This window comes from Lucilia sericata, unplaced genomic scaffold, assembly GCF_015586225.1.
Source record: "Lucilia sericata isolate MDLA Ls3-8-SP2 unplaced genomic scaffold, ASM1558622v1 Contig001391F_arrow, whole genome shotgun sequence".
NCBI lineage: Eukaryota > Metazoa > Arthropoda > Insecta > Diptera > Calliphoridae > Lucilia > Lucilia sericata.
The window spans coordinates 5,069-28,089 of record NW_023995331.1 but is presented as its reverse complement, the minus strand read 5'-3'; the positions used below and the strand labels follow the sequence as shown (position 1 = coordinate 28,089).

Sequence of the window (23,021 nt, the reverse complement as noted above, 5' to 3'; positions counted from 1 at the left end):
AAATTTAAAGTAATTTAACAAAACATTATGAATAAATTTTAAAGTTGCATAGATATTAAAGGTGTCATGGTTTAGCTTAACTCTTGGTTTACATTTTTTTTAGGTCATTTTCAAAAAGTTGCACTAAATTTTTTATACCAAAACCTTTTATTTTAAGTTAATTGTTAGGGCTTTAGAGAAATTGTCGTTTTTTTTTCATACATACCTATTCCTTTTAAAAATCCTAAAAGAAAAACCACAAAACATAATAAAAATTAAACAAAAACCAAGATAAACCTCATAAAAACAATGCAGGTCTGGAAATAGCTATAGAAATGTGACAGAAAATTTTGTTTGAAATGTATCCACCCTATAGTTACATAAAAATTGGACTTAATTAATTTCAAAACATGTTAATTACTTAAATTAATGAAAAAAATAAATAAATAAAAATTTCTATTAAATTACTTTCTATTTAATAACAAACACACTTACCCAATCCTGCTATTTACTCTAAAAACAATAGCAACAACAACAAGTAGACAAAACCAGTACAAATTAAACAAGTACTCATTTCATTTAACTCAACAGATGACAAATATATTTTAGGCTCCCTTTTTCTCTAATACGTTTTATCTACTCCTCCTTTTTACCTTTTTCTATTACATTCTTAAAGTAGTGAGTAATTGTGTAAAATTAATTACTTTTTACCTTTTAAAGTTAAAAAAAACAAGTTAAAACGTGTTATTTAATAAAATTCTTTTTACATTTTTTGTTTATTTCTTAAATAACGGTTTCTTTTTGTTGATAAACAAAACAAATATTCAATCTATTGTTCTTATTCTTTACTATTGTAAAGCAAAAATATTACGAAAGCCAAAGAAATGTCATAAAATAAACAAAAACAACATACAATTAAATAACAGCAAATATCTTTTAACAGAAACACCACATTAGAAGTAATGTTAAGATAAACAACAGGGAGGGGAAATATTAACTTATAAAATATATATAAAAGTAATAAAAACCTTAAAACTAAAAAAAATATATCTTAAAAAGGTTTTAAAATTAAATTTTTATAAAATTCTTGTTAAAAAGTTTAAAAAACAAAAATTCTTTTATGTATTTAATAAAAACAATCCAGCCTTGGCGTCTCTGTGGTTTTAACATTTTGACATGTTATTTACAGTTTTCATATAACATTTTCTCTCTCTTTTTGTTTTGTTTTGCTTTTATTTAGTATTTTATGATCTTTTCTTTTTAATTTGTAATTGCATCTTTGGAATTAGTAATTTGTAAAAAAAAATATAAAAAAATTTATAAAATTTATTAAACAAGACACGTTTTTTAAAAAGATTTCTCTATCTTCCTGTAATTTACATATTTAAGTTAAATTTACCAACAATAAAAAAACACAAAACGCACAACTAAACAAATTAAAAAAAATATATAAAAATCACAAATTAATAAAGAAAAATTAAAAATTTAAAACTTTATTAAAGAAAATAAACAAAATAATTTATTAATTGAAAAAAATCTAGAAAAAGCGAACAATTATTAAAACAAAACAACTTTTACACCGAAAAAAAAAAACTTAAACAAAATGGAAGTTTAACTAAAAAACTATAAAAAATTATTAAAAGTAACAATTTATTCATTGTTTGGAGACAACAGATAACTTTTTAATTTTCCAAAAACTTGACAAATTTTATTACAAATATAAAATGATTAAATTAAAATCCCTGTTCCGTAGAGGACAGACACCCTCTCAAAATTCTTCTTCCTCCTCAACGAAACATTCCAGCAACAATAATCGCAATAAATCCCAGTCTACGCAGTCTCTTAATACAGCCATCGAAAACGAAGATAAACAAAACACGGCAGGCGGCAATTCATCAAAGAAAGTTCATCCCTCTGAGCGAAATCCTCTATTAAATATCGAGGGTTCTTCCGCCGAAAGAGGTGTAGATGTGGGTGATGATCAATTGACACACAGTCATAGTTTGGACCACAAGGCTATAGCCCACAATACCACTACTGGCCCTCAACACGCCAATACTTTGCCGCATAAGAAACAGAAAGGCACCACTCCTAAAAAAGGACAAAAACAACCTAAACCCCTACCAGCCACACCCTCAAATAATAAAAAATCTTCTAACAATACAAGCGATGTAATGTCTTCAATGGCTGCTGTAGTACCGGGACAACAAACAACAACGGTGGGCACGGTTAAGAATAATAATTTTAACGCCGCCTCTTCCATAACATCATCACATTCAAATCCAGCTTTATCTTCGAATACTGCCTCCAATAATTCGGGCAATAATGTGGCTAATGATTTATATGCCATAAATCCGGCATTTATGGCTGCTGCCGCAGCTGCTAGTTATCAATTGTTAAATAACGAACAGCAACAAATTTTAGAGGTAAGATTTGTCTTTTATTTTATAAATTTTCTATATTTTTATAAATTTTGTTGCTTCTATAGGCTACCAATAGCAAAATGCAGGAACTGCAAACACAATTGGATCGTTTAGGTCGTGAAAAACTGCTGGCAGAATCACGTGTCAATGAATTGTTGCCGTATCAAAGTGAAGTGACTAAACTTAAACAGGAACTTATGAAAATGCAGGTGTGTAACAAAAATAAATGGAAAATATAATAAAGAACTGAACTAGAACTGGACTAGAACTGAACTAGAACTGAACTAGAACTGAACTAGAACTGAACTAGAACTGAACTAGAACTGACTAGAACTGAACTAGAACTGAACTAGAACTGAACTAGAACTGAACTAGAACTGAACTAGAACTGAACTAGAACTGAACTAGAACTGAACTAGAACTGACTAGAACTGAACTAGAACTGAACTAGAACTGAACTAGAACTGAACTAGAACTGAACTAGAACTGAACTAGAACTGAACTAGAACTGAACTAGAACTGAACTAGAACTGACTAGAACTGAACTAGTACTGAACTAGAACTGAACTAGAACTGAACTAAACTGAACTAGAACTGAACTAGAACTGAACTAGAACTGAACTAGAACTGAACTAGAACTGAACTAGAACTGAACTAGAACTGAACTAGAACTGAACTAGAACTGAACTAGAACTGAACTAGAACTGAACTAGAACTGAACTAGAACTGAACTAGAACTGAACTAGAACTGAACTAGAACTGAACTAGAACTGAACTAGAACTGAACTAGAACTGAACTAGAACTGAACTAGAACTGAAACTAGAACTGAACTAGAACTGAACTAGAACTGAACTAGAACTGAACTAGAACTGAACTAGAACTGAACTAGAACTGAACTAGAACTGAACTAGAACTGAACTAGAACTGAACTAGAACTGAACTAGAACTGAACTAGAACTGAACTAGAACTGAACTAGAACTGAACTAGAACTGAACTAGAACTGAACTAGAACTGAACTAGAACTGAACTAGAACTGAACTAGAACTGAACTAGAACTGAACTAGAACTGAACTAGAACTGAACTAGAACTGAACTAGAACTGAACTAGAACTGAACTAGAACTGAACTAGAACTGAACTAGAACTGAACTAGAACTGAACTAGAACTGAACTAGAACTGAACTAGAACTGAACTAGAACTGAACTAGAACTGAACTAGAACTGAACTAGAACTGAACTAGAACTGAACTAGAACTGAACTAGAACTGAACTAGAACTGAACTAGAAACTGAACTAGAACTGAACTAGAAATGAACTAGAACTGAACTAGAACTGAACTAGAACTGAACTAGAACTGAACTAGAACTGAACTAGAACTGAACTAGAACTGAACTAGAACTGAACTAGAACTGAACTAGAACTGAACTAGAACTGAACTAGAACTGAACTAGAACTGAACTAGAACTGAACTATAACTGAACTAGAACTGAACTAGACTGAACTAGAACTGAACTAGAACTGAACTAGAACTGACTAGAACTGAACTAGAACTGAACTAGAACTGAACTAGAACTGAACTAGAACTGAACTAGAACTGAACTAGAACTGAACTAGAACTTAACTAGGAACAGAACTGAACTAGAACTGAACTAGAACTGAACCAGAACTGAACTAGAACTGAACTAGAACTGAACTAGAACTGAACTAGAACTGAAACTAGAACTGAACTAGAACTGAACTAGAACTGAACTAGAACTGAACTAGAACTGAACTAGAACTGAACTAGAACTGAACTAGAACTAGAACTGAACTAGAACTGAACTAGAACTGAACTAGAACTGAACCAGAACTGAACTAAAACTGAACTAGAACTGAACTAGAACTGAACTAGAACTGAACTAGAACTGAACTAGAACTGAACTAGAACTGAACCTAGAACTGAACTAGAACTGAACTAGAACTGAACTAGAACTGAACTAGAACTGAACTAGAACTGAACTAGAACTGAACTAGAACTGAACTAGAACTGAACTAGAACTGAACTAGAACTGAACTAGAACTGAACTAGAACTGAACTAGAACTGAACTAGAACTGAACTAGTACTGAACTAGAACTGAACTAGAACTGAACTAAAACTGAACTAGAACTGAACTAGAACTGAACTAGAACTGAACTAGAACTGAACTAGAACTGAACTAGAACTGAACTAGAACTGAACTAGAACTGAACTAGAACTGAACTAGAACTGAACTAGAACTGAACTAGAACTGAACTAGAACTGAACTAGAACTGAACTAGAACTGAACTAGAACTGAACTAGAACTGAACTAGAACTGAACTAGAACTGAACTAGAACTGAACTAGAACTGAACTAGAACTGAACTAGAACTGAACCAGAACTGAACTAAAACTGAACTAAAACTGAACTAGAACTGAACTAGAATTGAACTAGAACTGAACTAGAACTGAACTAGAACTGAACTAGAACTGAACTAGAACTGAACTAGAACTGAACTAGAACTGAACTAGAACTGAACTAGAACTGAACTAGAACTGAACTAGAACTGAATTATAACTGAACTAGAACTGAACTAGAACTAGAACTGAACTAGAACTGAACTAGAACTAGAACTGAACTAGAACTAGAACTGAACTAGAACTGAACTAGAATTAACACTGAACTAAACTGTTATTAGAATTGAATTAGAACTGAACTATTCGTTAAAAACTAGATTATTTGTCCCTGTTACTGATTCACCAGAGTTTTAGTTTAAAACTAATAGTTTTATTTAATAGAAACTAAGTTTTTGTTATAAATACCAATTAAAAATTTGATATTTAAATTCACATGTTAGAAAAACGAGACTTTAAGATATTTGTTCTGTTTAGTCAGTCATGAAACCACAATTCGAAAACATTTCATTCGAAAAATATTAAGAAAAGCTCAATAACACAAATCTTAAATATGAAACCACAAATCTATCAACAATAACAATAAAATATTATAGAAAGAAATCAAATAGAAAATACATCAACTATAAAATAATTGACTGGGAGCTCATCAAAACAAAAAAGAGCTAGAAATAAAATAAATATTGTAACAGGAAAAGCATGACTTGTAGTCAAGTAGTTTGTTTAAATTACTTTTAAGATTTTTTGCAATAATTCTGCCCCTAGAGGTGGTGAAAAGAAGGCGTTTTTTTGTAGATTAAAGTGTTAAATTACTTGTAGTTTTATTTATTTATTAATAATTTTACATTTTCTATCATTTAACGACAGAGTGTCCAAGAGAAAAATCAATTGGAAATTGCTAATTTAAAATATGAAAATGAATCATTAAGAAATCGTTTAAGAGACGTGGTCAATTCTCCACTATCGGATGCGGAAAAACATCAAATTATACAAGATTCACAACGTTTGCATAGTTCAGCACCAGCTTCTATAGCATTGCCCACAGTAAGTTATTAAGCACAGATAGGAAACAGTCATATAAATATATAATTAACTTTCTCCCAAACAGACAACAGACAATGATAATGGTGGCACTCCATGCCTTACACCCGACTGGGATAAACACTCCTCGTCTAGTGAAATATCTGTAGCTTGTTTACAGGATAAAATCATACAAATGGAAGAAACCCATTACTCGACTAATGAAGAATTACAAGCTACACTCCAAGAATTAGCCGATTTACAAGTTCAACTTACCGATGCTCATGCCGAAAACGAACGTTTAGCCGAAGAAAAAGATGTTCTTTTCCAATCGTTATGTCGACAAACCGAAAAACTTAATGAATCCCGTACACAAATCAATAATCTACAAGAATTGCTATTAAGAGATGCCAAACAAACGAGTGCTGCTGAAGAAGTAGCCAATACGGAGCGTGAAAAGAAATTGATGGATTTAATAAAAAGTGCTCAAGATGAACGTGAAGCGGTTTTAGTTAAACACGAAGAATTAAATGGTGAAATACAGGAAATGCGTCAAACGCATGAAGCTCAAAATCTAGAACAATCACGTCTACGTGAACGTATTGCTCTTTTAGAATCTTCCATAGATGCTGAGCATGCTCAACGCAAACAAATGGAAACACAGCTATTAAGCGCCAAAGAGGAAATTTCCCATGGTCTTATCGAAATCAATCGTTTAACTACTTTGCTAGAGAATGCTAAAGCTAAAATAGAAGAACTTGAACAAGATTTGGCTCGAGGTGATAAAACCGATCTTAGTGATCTTTTGGATACAGCACGCAAAGAGAAAGATGTTTTAGAAGAAAAAGTGGCCGAATTGCAAGATCAATGGTCTCGCAGCCAGGCAGAGGCAAGACGCCTTAAAGAACAACTTACCGATGTTACCGAAGAGCTTAAAGTCTCTAAAAATAATGCCAAATGTGCTCTCTCACATCTCGAATATCGTTTTGAACAATTGCAACAGGAAAAAGACAAACTTACTTTGGAAAATCAACAACTTTGTGAAACCTCCTCGGAGTTACAAGTACAATGTAAATGTCACTTGGAGGATAAAACACAACTACAAAATCTTTTAGCTGAAACACAAAAACATCTCTCCGAAATGGAACGTAAACTCAATGATACTCAAACACAATTGGAAGATTTGCAACAATTACGCAAACAGGAGATAGAAGAATGGCAACAGTTCCAGTCGGATCTATTGATGACGGTACGTGTGGCCAATGATTTTAAGACTGAAGCCTTAAGTGCTAGAGAACAATTAGTTTTGGATAATAAAACCCAAAAGGAAAAGATACGTATGCTCGAGCAGCAAATTGAAAAATTAACCAAACAACGTGAGTTTTCTTTTTTCTTTTATAAAGTAGTTCAAATTTTATTTTTTATATTAATGCAGCTTTATTTACAGAACAACAACAAACTGAAACCCAACAATCTGTATTAACAACCGTGCAACAGGAAATGGCCTCTAGACGCAGTAAAATTGGCAGCTTTTCAAGACAGGATTCCAGACTGTCCGTTAAGACTTTAATTGAAAGTATAGAAAATAATAAACAGGTAAAGTAATAAAAAAATGAAAACTACATATTTGTAAACAATAAAACAGAACTAGAACAAAACAAAACAAAACAAAACAGAACTAGAACAGAACTAGAACAGAACTAAAACAGAACTAGAACAGAACTAGAACAGAACTAGAACAGAACTAGAACAGAACTAGAATAGAACTAGAACAGAACTAGAACAGAACTAGAACAGAACTAGAACAGAACTAGAACAGAACTAGAACAGAACTAGAACAGAACTAGAACAGAACTAGAACAGAACTAGAACAGAGCTAGAACGGAACTAGAATTATAACAGAACTAGAACAGAACTAGAACAGAACTACAACAGAACTAGAACAGAACTAGAACAGAACTAGAACAGAACTAGAACAGAACTAGAACAGAACTAGAACAGAACTGGAACAGAACTAGAACAAAACTAGAACAGAACTAGAACAGAACTAGAACAGAACTAGAACAGAACTAGAACAGAACTAGAACAGAACTAGAACAGAACTAGAACAGAACTAGAACAGAACTAGAACAGAACTAGAACAGAACTAGAACAGAACTAGAACAGAACTAGAACAGAACTAGAACTGAACTGAACTAGAACTAGAACTAGAACAGAACTAGAACAGAACTAGAACAGAACTAGAACAGAACTAGAACAGAACTAGAACTGAACTAGAACTGAACTAGAACTGAACTAGAACTGAACTAGAACTGAACTAGAACTGAACTAGAACTGAACTAGAACTGAACTAGAACTGAACTAGAACAGAACTAGAACAGAACTAAAACAGAACTAGAACAGAACTAGAACAGAACTAGAACAGAACTAGAACAGAACTAGAACAGAACTAGAACAGAACTAGAACAGAACTAGAACAGAACTAGAACAGAACTAGAACAGAACTAGAACAGAACTAGAACAGAACTAGAACAGAACTAGAACAGAACTAGAACAGAACTAGAACAGAACTAGAACAGAACTAGAACAGAACTAGAACAGAACTAGAACAGAACTAGAACAGAACTAGAACAGAACTAGAACAGAACTAGAACAGAACTAGAACAGAACTAGAACAGAACTAGAACAGAACTAGAACAGAACTAGAACTGAACTAGAACTGAACAAGAACTGAACTAGAACTGAACTAGAACTGAACTAGAACTGAACTATAACTGAACTAGAACTGAACTAGAACTGAACTAGAACTGAACTAGAACTGAACTAGAACTGAACTAGAACTGAACTAGAACTGAACTAGAACTGAACTAGAACTGAACTAGAACTGAACTAGAACTGAACTAGAACTGAACTAGAACTGAACTAGAACTGAACTGAACTAGAACTGAACTAGAACTGAACTAGAACTGAACTAGAACTGAACTAGAACTGAACTAGAACTGAACAAGAACTGAACTAGAACTGAACTAGAACTGAACTAGAACTGAACTATAACTGAACTAGAACTGAACTAGAACTGAACTAGAACTGAACTAGAACTGAACTAGAACTGAACTAGAACTGAACTAGAACTGAACTAGAACAGAACTAGAACAGAACTAGAACAGAACTGGAACAGAACTAGAACTGAACTAGAACTGAACTAGAACTAAACTAGAACTAAACTAGAACTAAACTAGAACTAAACTAGAACTGAACTAGAACTGAACTAGAACTGAACTAGAACTGAACTAGAATTAAACTAGAATTGAACTAGAACTGAAATAGAACTGAACTAGAACTAAAACGGAACTAGAATTGAACTTGATAGACTAGTCTAGTAAATCTGTCAATAGGCTAGACTTTCGACTAGTCTATAGACTATTAATTTTTTAATTTATAAACTCTAATTTAATACAATTTATATCTTTTTTTCCAGACTGCTAAAACCGAAGAACCAGAATCTCGTTATAGTTCTTCCTCCAGCTTAAATAGTAGCACTACACCCGAAATAACTACCAGTACTATGCCTTTAAGCAATACAAATACCAATACAACTGACTGGTCGGAAAATGTAAGTCCTGCAATGTTATGATTATTATAATAATAAAACTTGTTTAAACATAAGTTGTGCTCCCTTTTGCAGGTTTCTCGCTTAACACCTTTGATAGGCAGCTTAAATACAACAACAACGACAACGGCAGCTTGTACACCAAATACTACAAATAATACCACAACCACATTGGTATCCTCATTGAATACCAACACAACCAAAGGTCCTTTAAGGGAACAACAACAGCAGCAATCAAATATACACATTAGTAGTTTAAATAATGTCTCCAAATCTTTATTAAGTGGTAAGAAGCCTAATAATTTTTTTTTAATTAAATGTTTTTTATAAATTTTGTTTTTTACTTTCAGGCGAACGTAAGGATCCCTTAAATATGCTGGCCAAAAATGGTGGTTCGAAGCGTAATGCTTTATTAAAATGGTGTCAAAATAAAACCGTAGGCTATCGCAATATCGACATCACAAATTTCAGTTCATCCTGGAATGATGGTTTAGCATTTTGTGCAATTTTACATTCCTATTTACCGGATCGCATTCCTTATGATACTTTAAGTCCAACCAATAAACGACGTAACTTTTCTTTAGCATTTGCCGCAGCCGAATCGGTTGGCATAACCACAACTTTGGTAAGTTTTCACTTAATTTCGTTTAATTTAAATTTTAGCTAAAATGTTTTTTTTTTCTTTTTAGAATATAAATGACATGTGTCAAATAGAACGTCCCGATTGGACTCAAGTAATGTCTTATGTTACTGCTATTTATAAACATTTTGAAACTTAAGTTTAATTTATTCATACTTCTTCTCTATTCATAAACTTACTATATTTACCTTTAACCTTTATATATTTAAAAAAAAACGTAATAATTAGTTTTAATTTAAACGTATATATTTAAACAAAAGAAAACAAAAAAAAAGATACAAAACAAATGTTGGCTTATTTTTATTGTTAACACTTGGTATATTATTATTATTATTATTAAATGTTATTAATTTTATTTTTTTATTAATAATAAGACTTGCCTCCCTGATTTTTTCTCCCTTTTTAGTTTTTATTCAAAAACAACAAACCAAATTTTAGTTTTTTGTTAATTTTTATGTTTTTATTCTTCTTATTGATCTTGTGCTTTTAGACCCTAGACGTTGCGCTTTCTCAGATTTTTGTTTCTTATAATTTATATTTATTTTATATATTTTTTTAAAATAAAATATTCATAATAAATTTATTAAGAAATCATTAAAAAAACACTTGAACTATTGCTACTAAAACAAAACACAACACCCAATTACTAAAAAGAAAATTTTAATTTATTTTTGATAAAAAAAGAGAAATAAACGAAAAATTTAAAAAAAATATTTAAAATAAATACAAAATAATCAATTAGAATTGTTTAATAAAGGGGAAATAAAACCGGTAATCAATAGACATAGATAGATAGATAGATAGATAGATAGATAGATAGATAGATAGATAGCTAGATAAGATCGATAGATAGATAGAAAGATAGATAGATAGATAGAATGATAGCTAGATATAGATAGATATATGATATATAATGATAGATGATAGTGGCTATCTAGCGCTAGCTCCTCGCTCCTGCTCGCTCGCTCGCTCGCTCGCTCGCCTCGCTAGCTCGCTCGCTCGCTCGCTCGCTCGCTCGCTCGCTACTCGATCGCTCGCTCGCTCGCTCGCTCGCTCGCTCGCTCGCTCGCTCGCTCGCTCGCTCGCTCGCTCGCTCGCTCGCTCGCTCGCTCCTCGCTCGCTCGCTCGCTCGCTCGCTCGCTCGCTCGCTCGCTCGCTCGCTCGCTCGCTCCTCGCTCGCTCGCTCGCTCTCTCGCTCGCTCGCTCGCTCGCTCGCTCGCTCGCTCTCGCTCGCTCGCTCGCTCGCTCGCTCGCTCGCTCGCTCGCTCGCTGCTCGCTCGCTCGCTCGCTCGCTCGCTCGCTCGCTCGCTCGCTCGCTCGCTCGCTCGCTCGCTCGCTCGCTCGCTCGCTCGCTCGCTCGCTCGCTCGCTCGATCGCTCGCTCGCTCGCTCGCTCGCTCGCTCGCTCGCTCGCTCGCTCGCTCGCTCGCTCGCTCGCTCGCTCGCTCGCTCGCTCTCGCTCGCTCGCTCGCTCGCTCGCTCGCTCGCTCGCTCGCTCGCTCGCCCGCTCGTCGCTCGCTCGCTCGCTCGCTCGCTCGCTCGCTCTCGCTCGCTCGCTCGCTCGCTCGCTCGCTCGCTCGCTCCTCGCTCGCTCGCTCGCTCTCTCGCTCGCTCGCTCGCTCGCTCCTCGCTCGCTCGCTCGCTCGCTCGCTCGCTCGCTCGCTCGCTCGCTCGCTCGCCCTCTCGCTCTCTCTCGCTCGCTCTCTCTCCCCTCTCGCGCCCTTTCGCCTCTCTCCTCCTCTCTCTCCTCCCTCCTCTCTCCCGCTCCGTCTCCCCTCCTCTCTCGTCCCGTCTCGCGTCCTCTCTTCTCCGCCTCTAGACTAATCTATAGTTCAGACTAGATATCATCCATGTTATAGACTGATCAATCCAGATTATGGATTGATTTATAATCCAGATTAATTTATAGTCCAGACTATAGACTGATCTATAGACCAGACTATAGATAGGACTATAGACTTATCTAAAGACCAAACTATAGACAAGAGTATAGACTGATCTATAAACCAGACTATAGACTGATCCATGGACCAAACTATAGTTTATGGACTGATCCATGTACTAAACTATAAACTGATATATGGACCAAACTATAGACTGATCTATATGGTCCTGACTATAGATTGATCTATAGTCCAGACAATAGACTTATCTAAAGACCGAAATATAGACAGATCTAACGATCACACTATAGACTAATCTATAGTCCAGACTATAGACTAATCTATAGTCCAGAATAAACAATTCTATAGTCCTGACTATACACCAATCTATTGTCCAAACTATAGACAAATCTATAGTCCAGACTACAGATTGATTTTTGGAATGATCTATTGTACTAACTGATCCAAACTTTAAACAAAATATTTCTATTTATTAAAAAACTATTGTTATTTGTTTAGTATCAATACTTTTCTTTATATAATTCCCAACTTGTTTCTTTTTACTAATTTTTCATAAATATGCCTTAAAAGTAACAAAAAAAAATTATACTTTTTTCATCTTAACAATACTTCTAGGGTAATGTAAACAACAACCTCATTTCCAATATAATAATTTTAACACATAATAATATTTTTTTAGTCTAATTTTGACTTTTTGCCCCTGATTTGGGCTGAGCATTCATGGCGTCCAATTCGTTTTGTATGCACTCAAATTGTTGATACAATTGCAACAATTCTTCATGATTCATTTCTAAATTTATATCCTCTCCGGCACCAGTTTTCAGCTGCAAAACAGCCAAAGCCGATTTTTCACGTTGTTGACATTGAGAAGATATCTCGACGTTTAACTTCCAGGCCACATCGGCAATTTCATTCGATTCATAACGATCACTAGCTAAGTTATTCATAATGGGTGTGGTTTGTCGTACCCACAAACGTACGATGGCATCGATTTTGGCCTCATCTTGCAGCTGCAGTTTGTCACGTAATTCGGCTTGCAGCAGCGAGGGTTTAATGATGTAAGTGCTGGTACGTCTTAAAATATAGGAAAATGTTTTAATCAATAGCAGAAAATCGGGCCGGGGTACACCCACTAAACGTTCAAGTTCTTCCAAGGCGTTTTCATTTTCTGCCGATGAGGTAAGACCCTCCTCAGAGGAATCACCGCCCGCATTGCTATTAAGCATTTGTCGGTGTACATATTGCAAGACCGTGCTAAAGGTGTTGTAGGGCAAGGAATTGATGATTTTTATACCTTCACGAGCTCTGTAAGCCAAGATAAACAATTTTAAGAATTTTATTTTTCATGTGCAAACAACTCCTCACCTGTCTGTTATTTTTATCCAATTAATGCTCATTTTTTTACTAATTATTGTCCGGTCTTTACCTCTCTCTCTCTAAAGTTTATATAAAAATGTAATAAAACAATTATTTTTATAGTTTCCTGTTCCTCTTTGTTTTCTAATTTACAAAATCCTTTCAAGAAAAACAATAACAAACTAATGTTTTGATTTTTAGTTGTCATTTTTTCTACTTCCACTTACTCAAAAGTGTCATCTCTAGATAACATGAAAAATACAACTCTGTATAATTGCATTTGTTTACTATTGTGAATGATTTTTCAGTCTCCTTTTTGCAAGACGTGTAAAGTTTGTAAATGTTTTTCTGTGTAAATATTTGTGTTTTTTACTGTAAATAAATGTAAAATTTTGTGTTTTTCTTGTGTTGAAATAATGTCGGCTACTTTACGTTATCGTGGTGATAAAAATAATTTAATAGAATTGGCCAAAAATTTAGACGCGTTTAAGAAAGTGCCGGAAAAATATACAGAGACTACAGAAATTGGTGGCACTTGTAAGTAGATGTTGTTGTTGTTATTTTTTCTCTTTGTTGTTGTTGTGTGTAAAGGCAAGTTGAGATTTGTAAACACAGAGAAATATATCAGGGTTAGAGAAAAAAATAAGATAAAAAATTGTTTAGTTTATATCTTAATGTGGACTAATGTTAGTCTGGACAATTGTTTAGTTAATAGACTGGTCTATAGTTTAGTCTATAGCCTGGACTATAGTTTATAGTTTGGACAATAGCTTAGTGTATAGTCTGGACTATTGTTTAAACTATAGTATAGACTATAGTTATGTCTATAGCCTGACTATAGTTTAGTTTATAGTGTGAACAGTACTATATCCTATAGTCAGGACTGTGGTTTAGTTTCGTATGTAGTCTGGATTATAGTTTTATCGTTTCTAGTCAATCGTTTAGACAATAATGTGGTTTATTGTTTAGTCAGCATTTTGGACCTAAGGTTACTTTATAGTTTAGATCAGTCCTCTTACACTTCAAATCTATTAAATCGAAATTTATGGTTTATGATTCTTTTCAGTATCCCTCATTAGTAGATTGCTGATCATATTCTTGATCTACAAAGAAGTTTTATACTATAAAGATGCCAAATTAAAATATCAATTTGAACCGGATATAGATACGGAAAAGGTGCAAATGCATGTCGATATAACAGTGGCCATGCCCTGTTCCTCTCTCTCCGGGGTGGATTTAATGGATGAAACTCAACAGGATGTATTTGCCTATGGTACCTTACAACGTCAAGGTGTATGGTGGCAAATGTCACCGGACGAACGTATCGAGTTCGAACGACAGCAATATATGAATCATTATCGTCGTGAACAATATCATTCCATAGCTGATATCCTTTTTAAGGATATGATTAAGAGTAATGAGGCTCATGAACAGCCTTTAGGGGATAATGGCAAACCAGTGCCCGAGGATCAATATGATGCTTGTCGTTTACATGGTACTTTGGGTATTAATAAGGTGGCGGGAGTTTTGCATTTGGTAGGAGGAGCCATGCCCGTAGTAGATCTATTTGGGGACCATTTAATGATTGGTTTTCGTCGTATGCCAGCAAATTTTACACATCGTATAAATCGTTTAAGTTTTGGTCAATATTCGAAGCATATAGTGCAGCCCTTAGAGGGAGATGAGGTTTATATAACAGAGGAGGAAACCACCGTACAATATTTCTTAAATATTGTACCCACCGAAATACACAACACGTTTTCCACCATCAACACTTATCAGTATTCTGTTACGGAAAATAAAAGAGTATTGGGTAAGTTCTCTTTTTATTTTATCAAAATTTCTTTAGATTTTATTGTTGCGCGGAAATTATATGCAGATCCTGTACAAAATTCCTATGGCAATCCGGGTATTTATTTCAAATATGATTGGTCGGCTTTGAGAATCATAGTGCGCACTGATCGTGATAATTTAATACAATTTATAATACGTTTATGCTCCATAATAGCGGGTATTATAGTTATATCAGGTAGGTTTTTGTTAAGGATTTAATAATATGTCCAAATTTCCTTTTAACGTTAAAAATTTTAGGCATTTTAAATTATGTTTTGGTAAATCTGCAAAAAATTCTTTTGCAAACCTTTGCTCCTCAACTTTTACACAAACGTCTTAAGGAAACTCCCGAGCATAGTCCTTTGGCTGCCACTCCAGTCGCGGTACCTACACCAGTAGTCGTAACCAATGATTTAATAAGTAATTGCCAATAAAATGTCAGCCCAGGTAACCGCTATACTGCCCGCCAATAGCAATCTCAAGGAATAAATAAAAATCTCTCCCTAAATCCAAAGAATCTCCGAGTTTCTATAATTGTTTTTCCCCAAGTGTTTTATTAACAAAACAGGTAATAATAAAAATTATTATAAATAATAAAATTTATAACAAAAATTCTACATTAAGGCAGTTTTATTTTTTTATTAAACATTTTTTCTCATTATATTTTTCATCAATTTCACTTCATTCCGTTTTAATTTTCACCAGACTTTCATCGATATTTTCAAAATTCCTCTACGTCTATGACCGCCACATATAGTTTTCAAAATTTCCATGGTAGCCGATACTGAAGTCTTAACATCTTGAGCATTGCCTAAGCTGGGATTCAGTTCTACCAAATCTATACCTTGAACACGTTTTGTTTCACTTAAACTTTCCACTATGAAAATGCCCTCACGCAAAGACAAACCACCATAGACAGCAGTACCGGTACTGGGAGCCACTTTACTATCCAAGGCATCGACATCGAAACTGACATGAATTTTATTATTGACATCCAAAGCGTCGAGGGTCATTTCCATAATTTTAGCAATGCCATATTTATCGACAGACTGTAAAGGAAACAGGAAAAGAAATTGATTAACAAGAGGCAAGAACAATTGGAATGAAGGTACAAAATCATATTTTAATAAAAGACTATTATATATATATAGACTAAGTAATAATCAGACTAAATAATAGGCAAAACTATAGACTAAAATATAATGGGACTAAAGAGTATACAGGCTAAAGACTGGTCTATAGTCCAGACTATAGACTGATCTATAGTCCAGACTATAGACTGATCTATAGACCAGACTATATACTGATCTATAGACCAGACTATATACTGATCTATAGACCAGACTATAGACTGATCTATAGTCCAGACAATAGACTGATCTATAGACCAGGCTATAGACTGATCTGTAGTCCAGACTATAGACTGATCTATAGAACAGACTGTAGACTGATCTATAGTCCAGACTATAGACTGATCTATAGTCCAGACTATAGACTGATCTAATCTATAGACCAGACTATAGACTGATCTCTAGTCCAGACAATAGACTGATCTATAGACCAGACTATAAACTGATCTGTAATCCACATTATAAACTGATCTATAGTCCATACTATAGACTTATCTATAGTCCATACTATAGACTAATCTATACTCCAGACTACAGACTAATCTATACTCCAGACTATAGACTAATTTATAGTCCTGACTATAAACTAATATATAGTCCAGAATGTAGACTAATTTATAGTCCAGACTATAGACGTATGTATCTATAGTCCAGACTAATCTATAGTCCTGACTATAAACTAATATATAGTACAGAATGTAGACTAATTTATAGTCCAGACTATAGACGTATGTATCTATAGTCCAGACTACAGACTAATCTATACTCCAGACTATAGACTGATCTATAGTCCATACTATAGACTAATCTATAGTCCAGACTATATACTAATCTATAGTCCTGACTATAGATTAATTTATAACCCTGACTATAGACTAATCAATAGTCCAGAATGTAGACTAATCGATAGTCCAGACTAGACTATTCCATAGTCCAGACTATAGACTAATCTAAAGCCTAGACTATAGACTGATCTTTAGTCCAGACTATACTCTCATATGTAGTCCAGACTATAGTCTGATCTATGGTCCAGTCTATAGACTGATCTATAGTCCATACTATAGACTGATCTATAGTCCAGACTATAGACTGATCTATAGTCCAGACTATAGACTGATCTATAGTCCAGACTATAGACTGATCTATAGTCCAGACTATAGACTGATCTATAGTCCAGACTATAGACTGATCTATAGTCCAGACTATAGACTGATCTATAGTCCAGACTATAGACTGATCTATAATCCACATTATAAACGGATCTATAGTCCATACTATAGACTTATCTATAGTCCATACTATAGACTTAACTATAGTCCATACTAATCTATACTCCAGACTACAGACTAATCTATACTCCAGACTATAGACTAATCTATAGTCCTGACTATAAACTAATATATAGTACAGAATGTAGACTAATTTATAGTCCAGACTATAGACGTATGTATCTATAGTCCAGACTACAGACTAATCTATACTCCAGACTATAGACTGATCTATAGTCCATACTATAGACTAATCTATAGTCCAGACTATATACTAATCTATAGTCCTGACTATAAACTAATTTATAACCCTGACTATAGACTATCTATAGTCCAGAATGTAGACTAATCGATAGTCCAGACTAGACTATTCCATAGTCCAGACTATAAACTAATCTAAAGCCTAGCCTATAGACTGATCTTAGTCCAGACTATACTCTCATATGGGAGTCCAGACTATAGTTTGATCTATGGTTCAGACTATAGATTGATCTATAGTCCAGACCATAGACTAATCTATAGTCCAGACTATAGACTAATCTATAGTCCAGACTATAGACTAATCTATAGTCCAGACTATAGACTAATCTATAGTCCAGACTATAGACTAATCTATAGTCCAGACTATAGACTAATCTATAGTCCAGACAATAGACTAATCTATAGTCCAGACTATAGACTGATCTATAGTCCAGACTATAGACTGATCTATAGTCCAAACTATAGATTAATCATAGTCCAGACTTATATATGTCCAATTATACACTAATCGAGACTTTAGATTGATCTGTACGCCAGACTTATCTGTAGTCCAGATTTTAGACTGACCTGTAGTCAGTCTATAATCTAGACTATAGATGAGCCTTTAGTCTGGATTATATATCAGTCTATAAGCTTATTATATCCAACATTTCCTACATATTTGTAAAATGTTTTCATAACACTAAGGGCTATTGAAAACCTCTTTCACATTTACATTTTATCCCTTTTTACACCCTTATTTACTTGGCAGTTGTCTCTATATAATAAAAAAAAATTAATTACAAAATTTAAATTTTTGGTAATAATTTATGTTAACGAGTTTAACTACGCTCCAGACAGCCATATAAATCCTATTTTTACAAATTTTTCAACAATGTATTTAATAGTGACAGCTAAGGAAAACGTTAAAATGTAAAATATACAAAGATAAATTATGCGAATATAAAAATAAAACAAAAATAATAATGAACCATACCCTACCTTAACTAATATTAAAAGCAATCTAAAGCCCTAAGGGCGATATTTTTTTGGTGGTACCTAAAACAAAAATTTATAAACAAAATATTGACAAAGTCAAAAGAGAATGAAGAACAACCCCTAAAAATCTCCCCCTCCTATATGAAAAATGAAATATTTGTTGTTGTTGTTTTAAAGGTAAAAGGCATATGGATTTTTGTATTCCAAACGGCCTTTTATTGAAAATGTTACAGATGTTGTAAAAACGTAACTGGCGATCAGTTTTAACAACAACAACAACAATAACTACTACTATTACAGTAATAACAAAAACAAGGGTGGTTTGTTGGGCTTCGTACGTGTTATAGTTCTATATGTCCTGATGATCGTACATATAAACCCCGTGTGATTAAAACCTGAATCACACAGTAACTACAAAATTTGATCCTTAACATAAAACCAAACACACATACATGCATGCATACATGTATGCATTCAATTCAAAAAGGATATTCAGTCGTCATTCATTAATTTACTACTTACATCCATGGCATATGCTCTTATACCCAGCTTATTGAGTATGTAGGCTTCATAAGGGTCAATGTCCCTAAGACCGATGTAAACCAATTGATCGGCACGCAAGCTGAAAAATGAAAACAAAAGAAAATTAACCTAAAAATTTTAGAAATTTTAGAAACAGGATATTTCAAATTATATAAAACTAAATTAAAGGTTAGAATTTTCATGCCAATTTTTACAAAAAACCAACAAAAGAAAGTTCAAAAATCGCTCGAGCCATAAATAGAAAAAAACAAAACAAAACAAAAGAATAATAAAACTGCTACAGAAGTCGAACTAATGATCATAAAAAACATTTGTTACTTAAGAGCTCAACGACATATTTGTTGTTGACCAGGCGTTACGTCTGAACGTTGGTTTTTTCTATAAATTATTATTATTTTTTTTTTTAATATAAAAGAAACGTGTTTGATTCCTGTTTCACATTTTTCTGATCCTAATCACGTTTTATGTCATAAAAATAATTCTCTTACAAGGGTTGTTTAAATTTATAGTTTTATAAATTTCTTTAAAAACATGTAAATTGTAATTAAATATTTTTTTTGGAAAATTAAAAAGTACATTAAACTTTTAAGCATACATTGAACCTTTGTCTGTCAAGGACCGACATAATCAATCAATTCAAATTCAGGAGTTTTTGATTGTCGTTTTTTCGGTAGTATTTTGTTTAAAAAGGGTTGGTTTTTATTTTATAAGAAAAAAAGCCTTTCAAGTGCAGCACAAGTTTTGAATTCATTTTGAAAATAATTTTTATTGATAAATTTTAAATAGATTGTACAAGTGCCAGACAATTGAATTGTTTTTGTTTTAAAATACAAAATGCAAGCTGTTGAGAATTTTAAATTCTACCAAAATTGAGTATAAAATTGTACGTATAACGTTTTTATAGAAATTTTAAAATAGCGATCTATTAGATACAGAAAAATCAAATATTGATTGAATATAGAGTGAGGTATAGTCCAAAATATACATTGAATTATCTAAATATAGACTGAACTATACTTAAGACTTTAGACCGAACTTTACTATAGCTATAGAGCTATAGTACAGAACATAGACTGATCCATCGACTAGTTTATAGATCAGACTATATACATATCTATACTCCAGGATATATACTAATCTAGAATATAGAATAATCCATAGACTGATCTATAGTCCAGAATATTGTTTGATCTATTATCTAAACTATAATATCGAATAGTTCAGATTATGCACCCATAGACCAGATTACAAACTAAACTATAGACTACTTAGACTATAGACTAGACTATAGACTAGACTATAGACTAGACTATAGACTAGACTATAGACTAGACTATAGACTAGACTATAGACTAGACTATAGACTAGACTATAGACTAGACTATAGACTAGACTATAGACTAGACTATAGACTAGACTATAGACTAGACTATAGATTAGACTATAGACTAGACTAGACTATAGACTAGACTATAGACTAGACTATAGACTAGACTATAGACTAGACTATAGACTAGACTATAGACTAGACTATAGACTAGACTATAGACTAGACTATAGACTAGACTATAGACTAGACTATAGACTAGACTATAGACTAGACTATAGACTAGACTATAGACTAGACTATAGACTAGACTATAGACTAGACTATAGACTAGACTATAGACTAGACTATAGACTAGACTATAGACTAGACTATAGACTAGACTATAGACTAGACTATAGACTAGACTATAGACTAGACTATAGACTAGACTATAGACTAGACTATAGACTAGACTATAGACTACTATAGACTAGACTATAGACTAGACTATAGACTAGACTATAGACTAGACTATAGACTAGACTATAGACTAGACTATAGACTAGACTATAGACTAGACTATAGACTAGACTATAGACTAGACTATAGACTAGACTATAGACTAGACTATAGACTAGACTATAGACTGGACTATAGACTAGACTATAGACTAGACTATAGACTAGACTATAGACTAGACTATAGACTAGACTATAGACAGACTATAGACTAGACTATAGACTAGACTAGACTATAGACTAGACTATAGACTAGACTATAGACTAGACTATAGACTAGACTATAGACTAGACTATAGACTATAGACTAGACTATAGACTAGACTATAGACTAGACTATAGACTAGACTATAGACTAGACTATAGACTAGACTATAGACTAGACTATAGACTAGACTATAGACTAGACTATAGACTAGACTATAGACTAGATTATAGACTAGACTATAGACTAGACTATAGACTAGACTATAGACTAGACTATAGACTAGACTATAGACTAGATTATAGACTAGACTATAGACTAGATTATAGACTAGACTATAGACTAGATTATAGACTAGACTATAGACTAGACTATAGACTAGACTATAGACTAGACTATAGACTAGACTATAGACTAGACTATAGACTAGACTATAGACTAGACTATAGACTAGACTATAGACTAGACTATAGACTAGACTATAGACTAGACTATAGACTAGACTATAGACTAGACTATAGACTGGACTATAGACTAGACTATAGACTAGACTATAGACTAGACTATAGACTAGACTATAGACTAGACTATAGACTAGACTATAGACTAGACTATAGACTAGACTATAGACTAGACTATAAACTAGACTATAGACTAGACTATAGACTAGACTATAGACTAGACTATAGACTAGACTATAGACTAGACTATAGACTAGACTACAGACTAGACTATAGACTAGACTACAGACTAGACTATAGACTAGACTATAGACTAGACTATAGACTAGACTATAGATTAGACTATAGACTAGACTATAGACTAGACTATTGACTAGACTATAGACTAGACTATTGACTAGACTATAGACTAGACTATAGACTAGACTATAGACTAGACTATAGACTAGACTATAGACTAGACTATAGACTAGACTATAGACTAGACTATAGACTAGACTATAGACTATACTATAGACTAGACTATAGACTAGACTATAGACTAGACTATAGACTAGACTATAGACTAGACTATACTAGACTATAGACTAGACTATAGACTAGACTACAGACTAGACTATAGACTAGACTATACTAGACTATAGACTAGACTATAGACTAGACTATAGACTAGACTATAGACTATAGACTAGACTATAGACTAGACTATAGACTAGACTATAGACTAGACTATAGACTAGACTATAGACTAGACTATAGACTAGACTATAGACTAGACTATAGACTAGACTATATACTAGACTATAGACTAGACTAGACTATAGACTAGACTATAGACTAGACTATAGACTAGACTATAGACTAGACTATAGACTAGACTATAGACTAGACTATAGACTAGACTATAGACTAGACTATAGACTAGACTATAGACTAGACTATAGACTAGACTATAGACTAGACTATAGACTAGACTATAGACTAGACTATAGACTAGACTATAGACTAGACTATAGACTAGACTATACTAGACTATAGACTAGACTATAGACTAGACTATAGACTAGACTATAGACTAGACTATAGACTAGACTATAGACTAGACTATAGACTAGACCATAGACTAGACTATAGACTAGACTATAGACTAGACTATAGACTAGACTATAG

At 33.5% G+C, this 23,021-nt stretch overlaps 4 protein-coding genes across 12 annotated transcripts in view; 2 read left to right on the top strand and 2 right to left on the bottom strand.

Moving 5' to 3' along the window:
• The window catches only part of LOC119611210 (cytospin-A-like), a 28,871-nt gene extending 18,531 nt beyond the window's left edge, over positions 1–10,340 (top strand). For 3 of the 9 annotated variants that reach the window (XM_037966713.1, XM_037966715.1, XM_037966714.1), the window contains exons 3-11: positions 1,733–2,405; positions 2,468–2,611; positions 5,684–5,860; positions 5,925–7,212; positions 7,272–7,432; positions 9,315–9,449; positions 9,522–9,732; positions 9,797–10,071; positions 10,136–10,340. In XM_037966713.1, coding sequence (XP_037822641.1) covers positions 2,154–2,405; positions 2,468–2,611; positions 5,684–5,860; positions 5,925–7,212; positions 7,272–7,432; positions 9,315–9,449; positions 9,522–9,732; positions 9,797–10,071; positions 10,136–10,225 — 2,733 coding nt within the window. In that variant the 5' untranslated portion in view covers positions 1,733–2,153 and the 3' untranslated portion in view covers positions 10,226–10,340. Of the gene's footprint in view, positions 1–1,520; positions 2,406–2,467; positions 2,612–5,683; positions 5,861–5,924; positions 7,213–7,271; positions 7,433–9,314; positions 9,450–9,521; positions 9,733–9,796; positions 10,072–10,135 lie in introns of all 9 variants that reach the window. The other 6 variants (XM_037966710.1, XM_037966711.1, XM_037966709.1 and 3 more) reach the window with 3 other exon arrangements.
• Positions 10,341–12,465: 2,125 nt separating this feature from the next.
• Positions 12,466–13,538, bottom strand: LOC119611214. The gene is made up of 2 exons (XM_037966725.1): positions 13,355–13,538; positions 12,466–13,294 (listed from the first exon to the last, which is right to left on the bottom strand). The coding sequence occupies exons 1-2, from the start codon at positions 13,384–13,386 to the stop codon at positions 12,670–12,672; spliced, it is 657 nt and encodes a 218-aa protein (XP_037822653.1). The 5' UTR covers positions 13,387–13,538; the 3' UTR covers positions 12,466–12,669.
• An 85-nt stretch (positions 13,539–13,623) lies between these two features.
• On the top strand, positions 13,624–15,612 carry LOC119611212 (endoplasmic reticulum-Golgi intermediate compartment protein 2-like). Its single transcript, XM_037966723.1, has 4 exons — positions 13,624–13,882; positions 14,412–15,158; positions 15,225–15,374; positions 15,437–15,612. Exons 1-4 carry the CDS (start codon positions 13,762–13,764, stop codon positions 15,610–15,612), a joined length of 1,194 nt encoding a protein of 397 aa, XP_037822651.1. The 5' UTR covers positions 13,624–13,761.
• A 222-nt stretch (positions 15,613–15,834) lies between these two features.
• LOC119611213 (arginase-like) lies at positions 15,835–19,437 on the bottom strand (the record flags this gene model as incomplete). Its single annotated transcript, XM_037966724.1, has 2 exons — positions 15,835–16,227; positions 19,338–19,437. Coding segments are annotated over 2 exons (451 nt in total), but the record flags the coding sequence as incomplete, so codon positions are not given.
• Between the last annotated feature and the right edge of the window lie 3,584 nt (positions 19,438–23,021).

Excerpts from the sequence above, each read along its gene's own strand:
- LOC119611214 (XM_037966725.1), bottom strand. The coding sequence starts at position 13,386 with ATGAGCATTAATTGGATAAAAATAACAGACAG. Across the intron at positions 13,295-13,354 it reads TGGATAAAAATAACAGACAG|AGCTCGTGAAGGTATAAAAA; the intron begins GTGAGGAGTTGT and ends CTTGGCTTACAG.
- LOC119611212 (XM_037966723.1), top strand. The coding sequence starts at position 13,762 with ATGTCGGCTACTTTACGTTATCGTGGTGATAAAAATAATTTAATAGAA. Across the intron at positions 13,883-14,411 it reads TACAGAAATTGGTGGCACTT|TATCCCTCATTAGTAGATTG; the intron begins GTAAGTAGATGT and ends GATTCTTTTCAG. Across the intron at positions 15,375-15,436 it reads GGGTATTATAGTTATATCAG|GCATTTTAAATTATGTTTTG; the intron begins GTAGGTTTTTGT and ends TAAAAATTTTAG.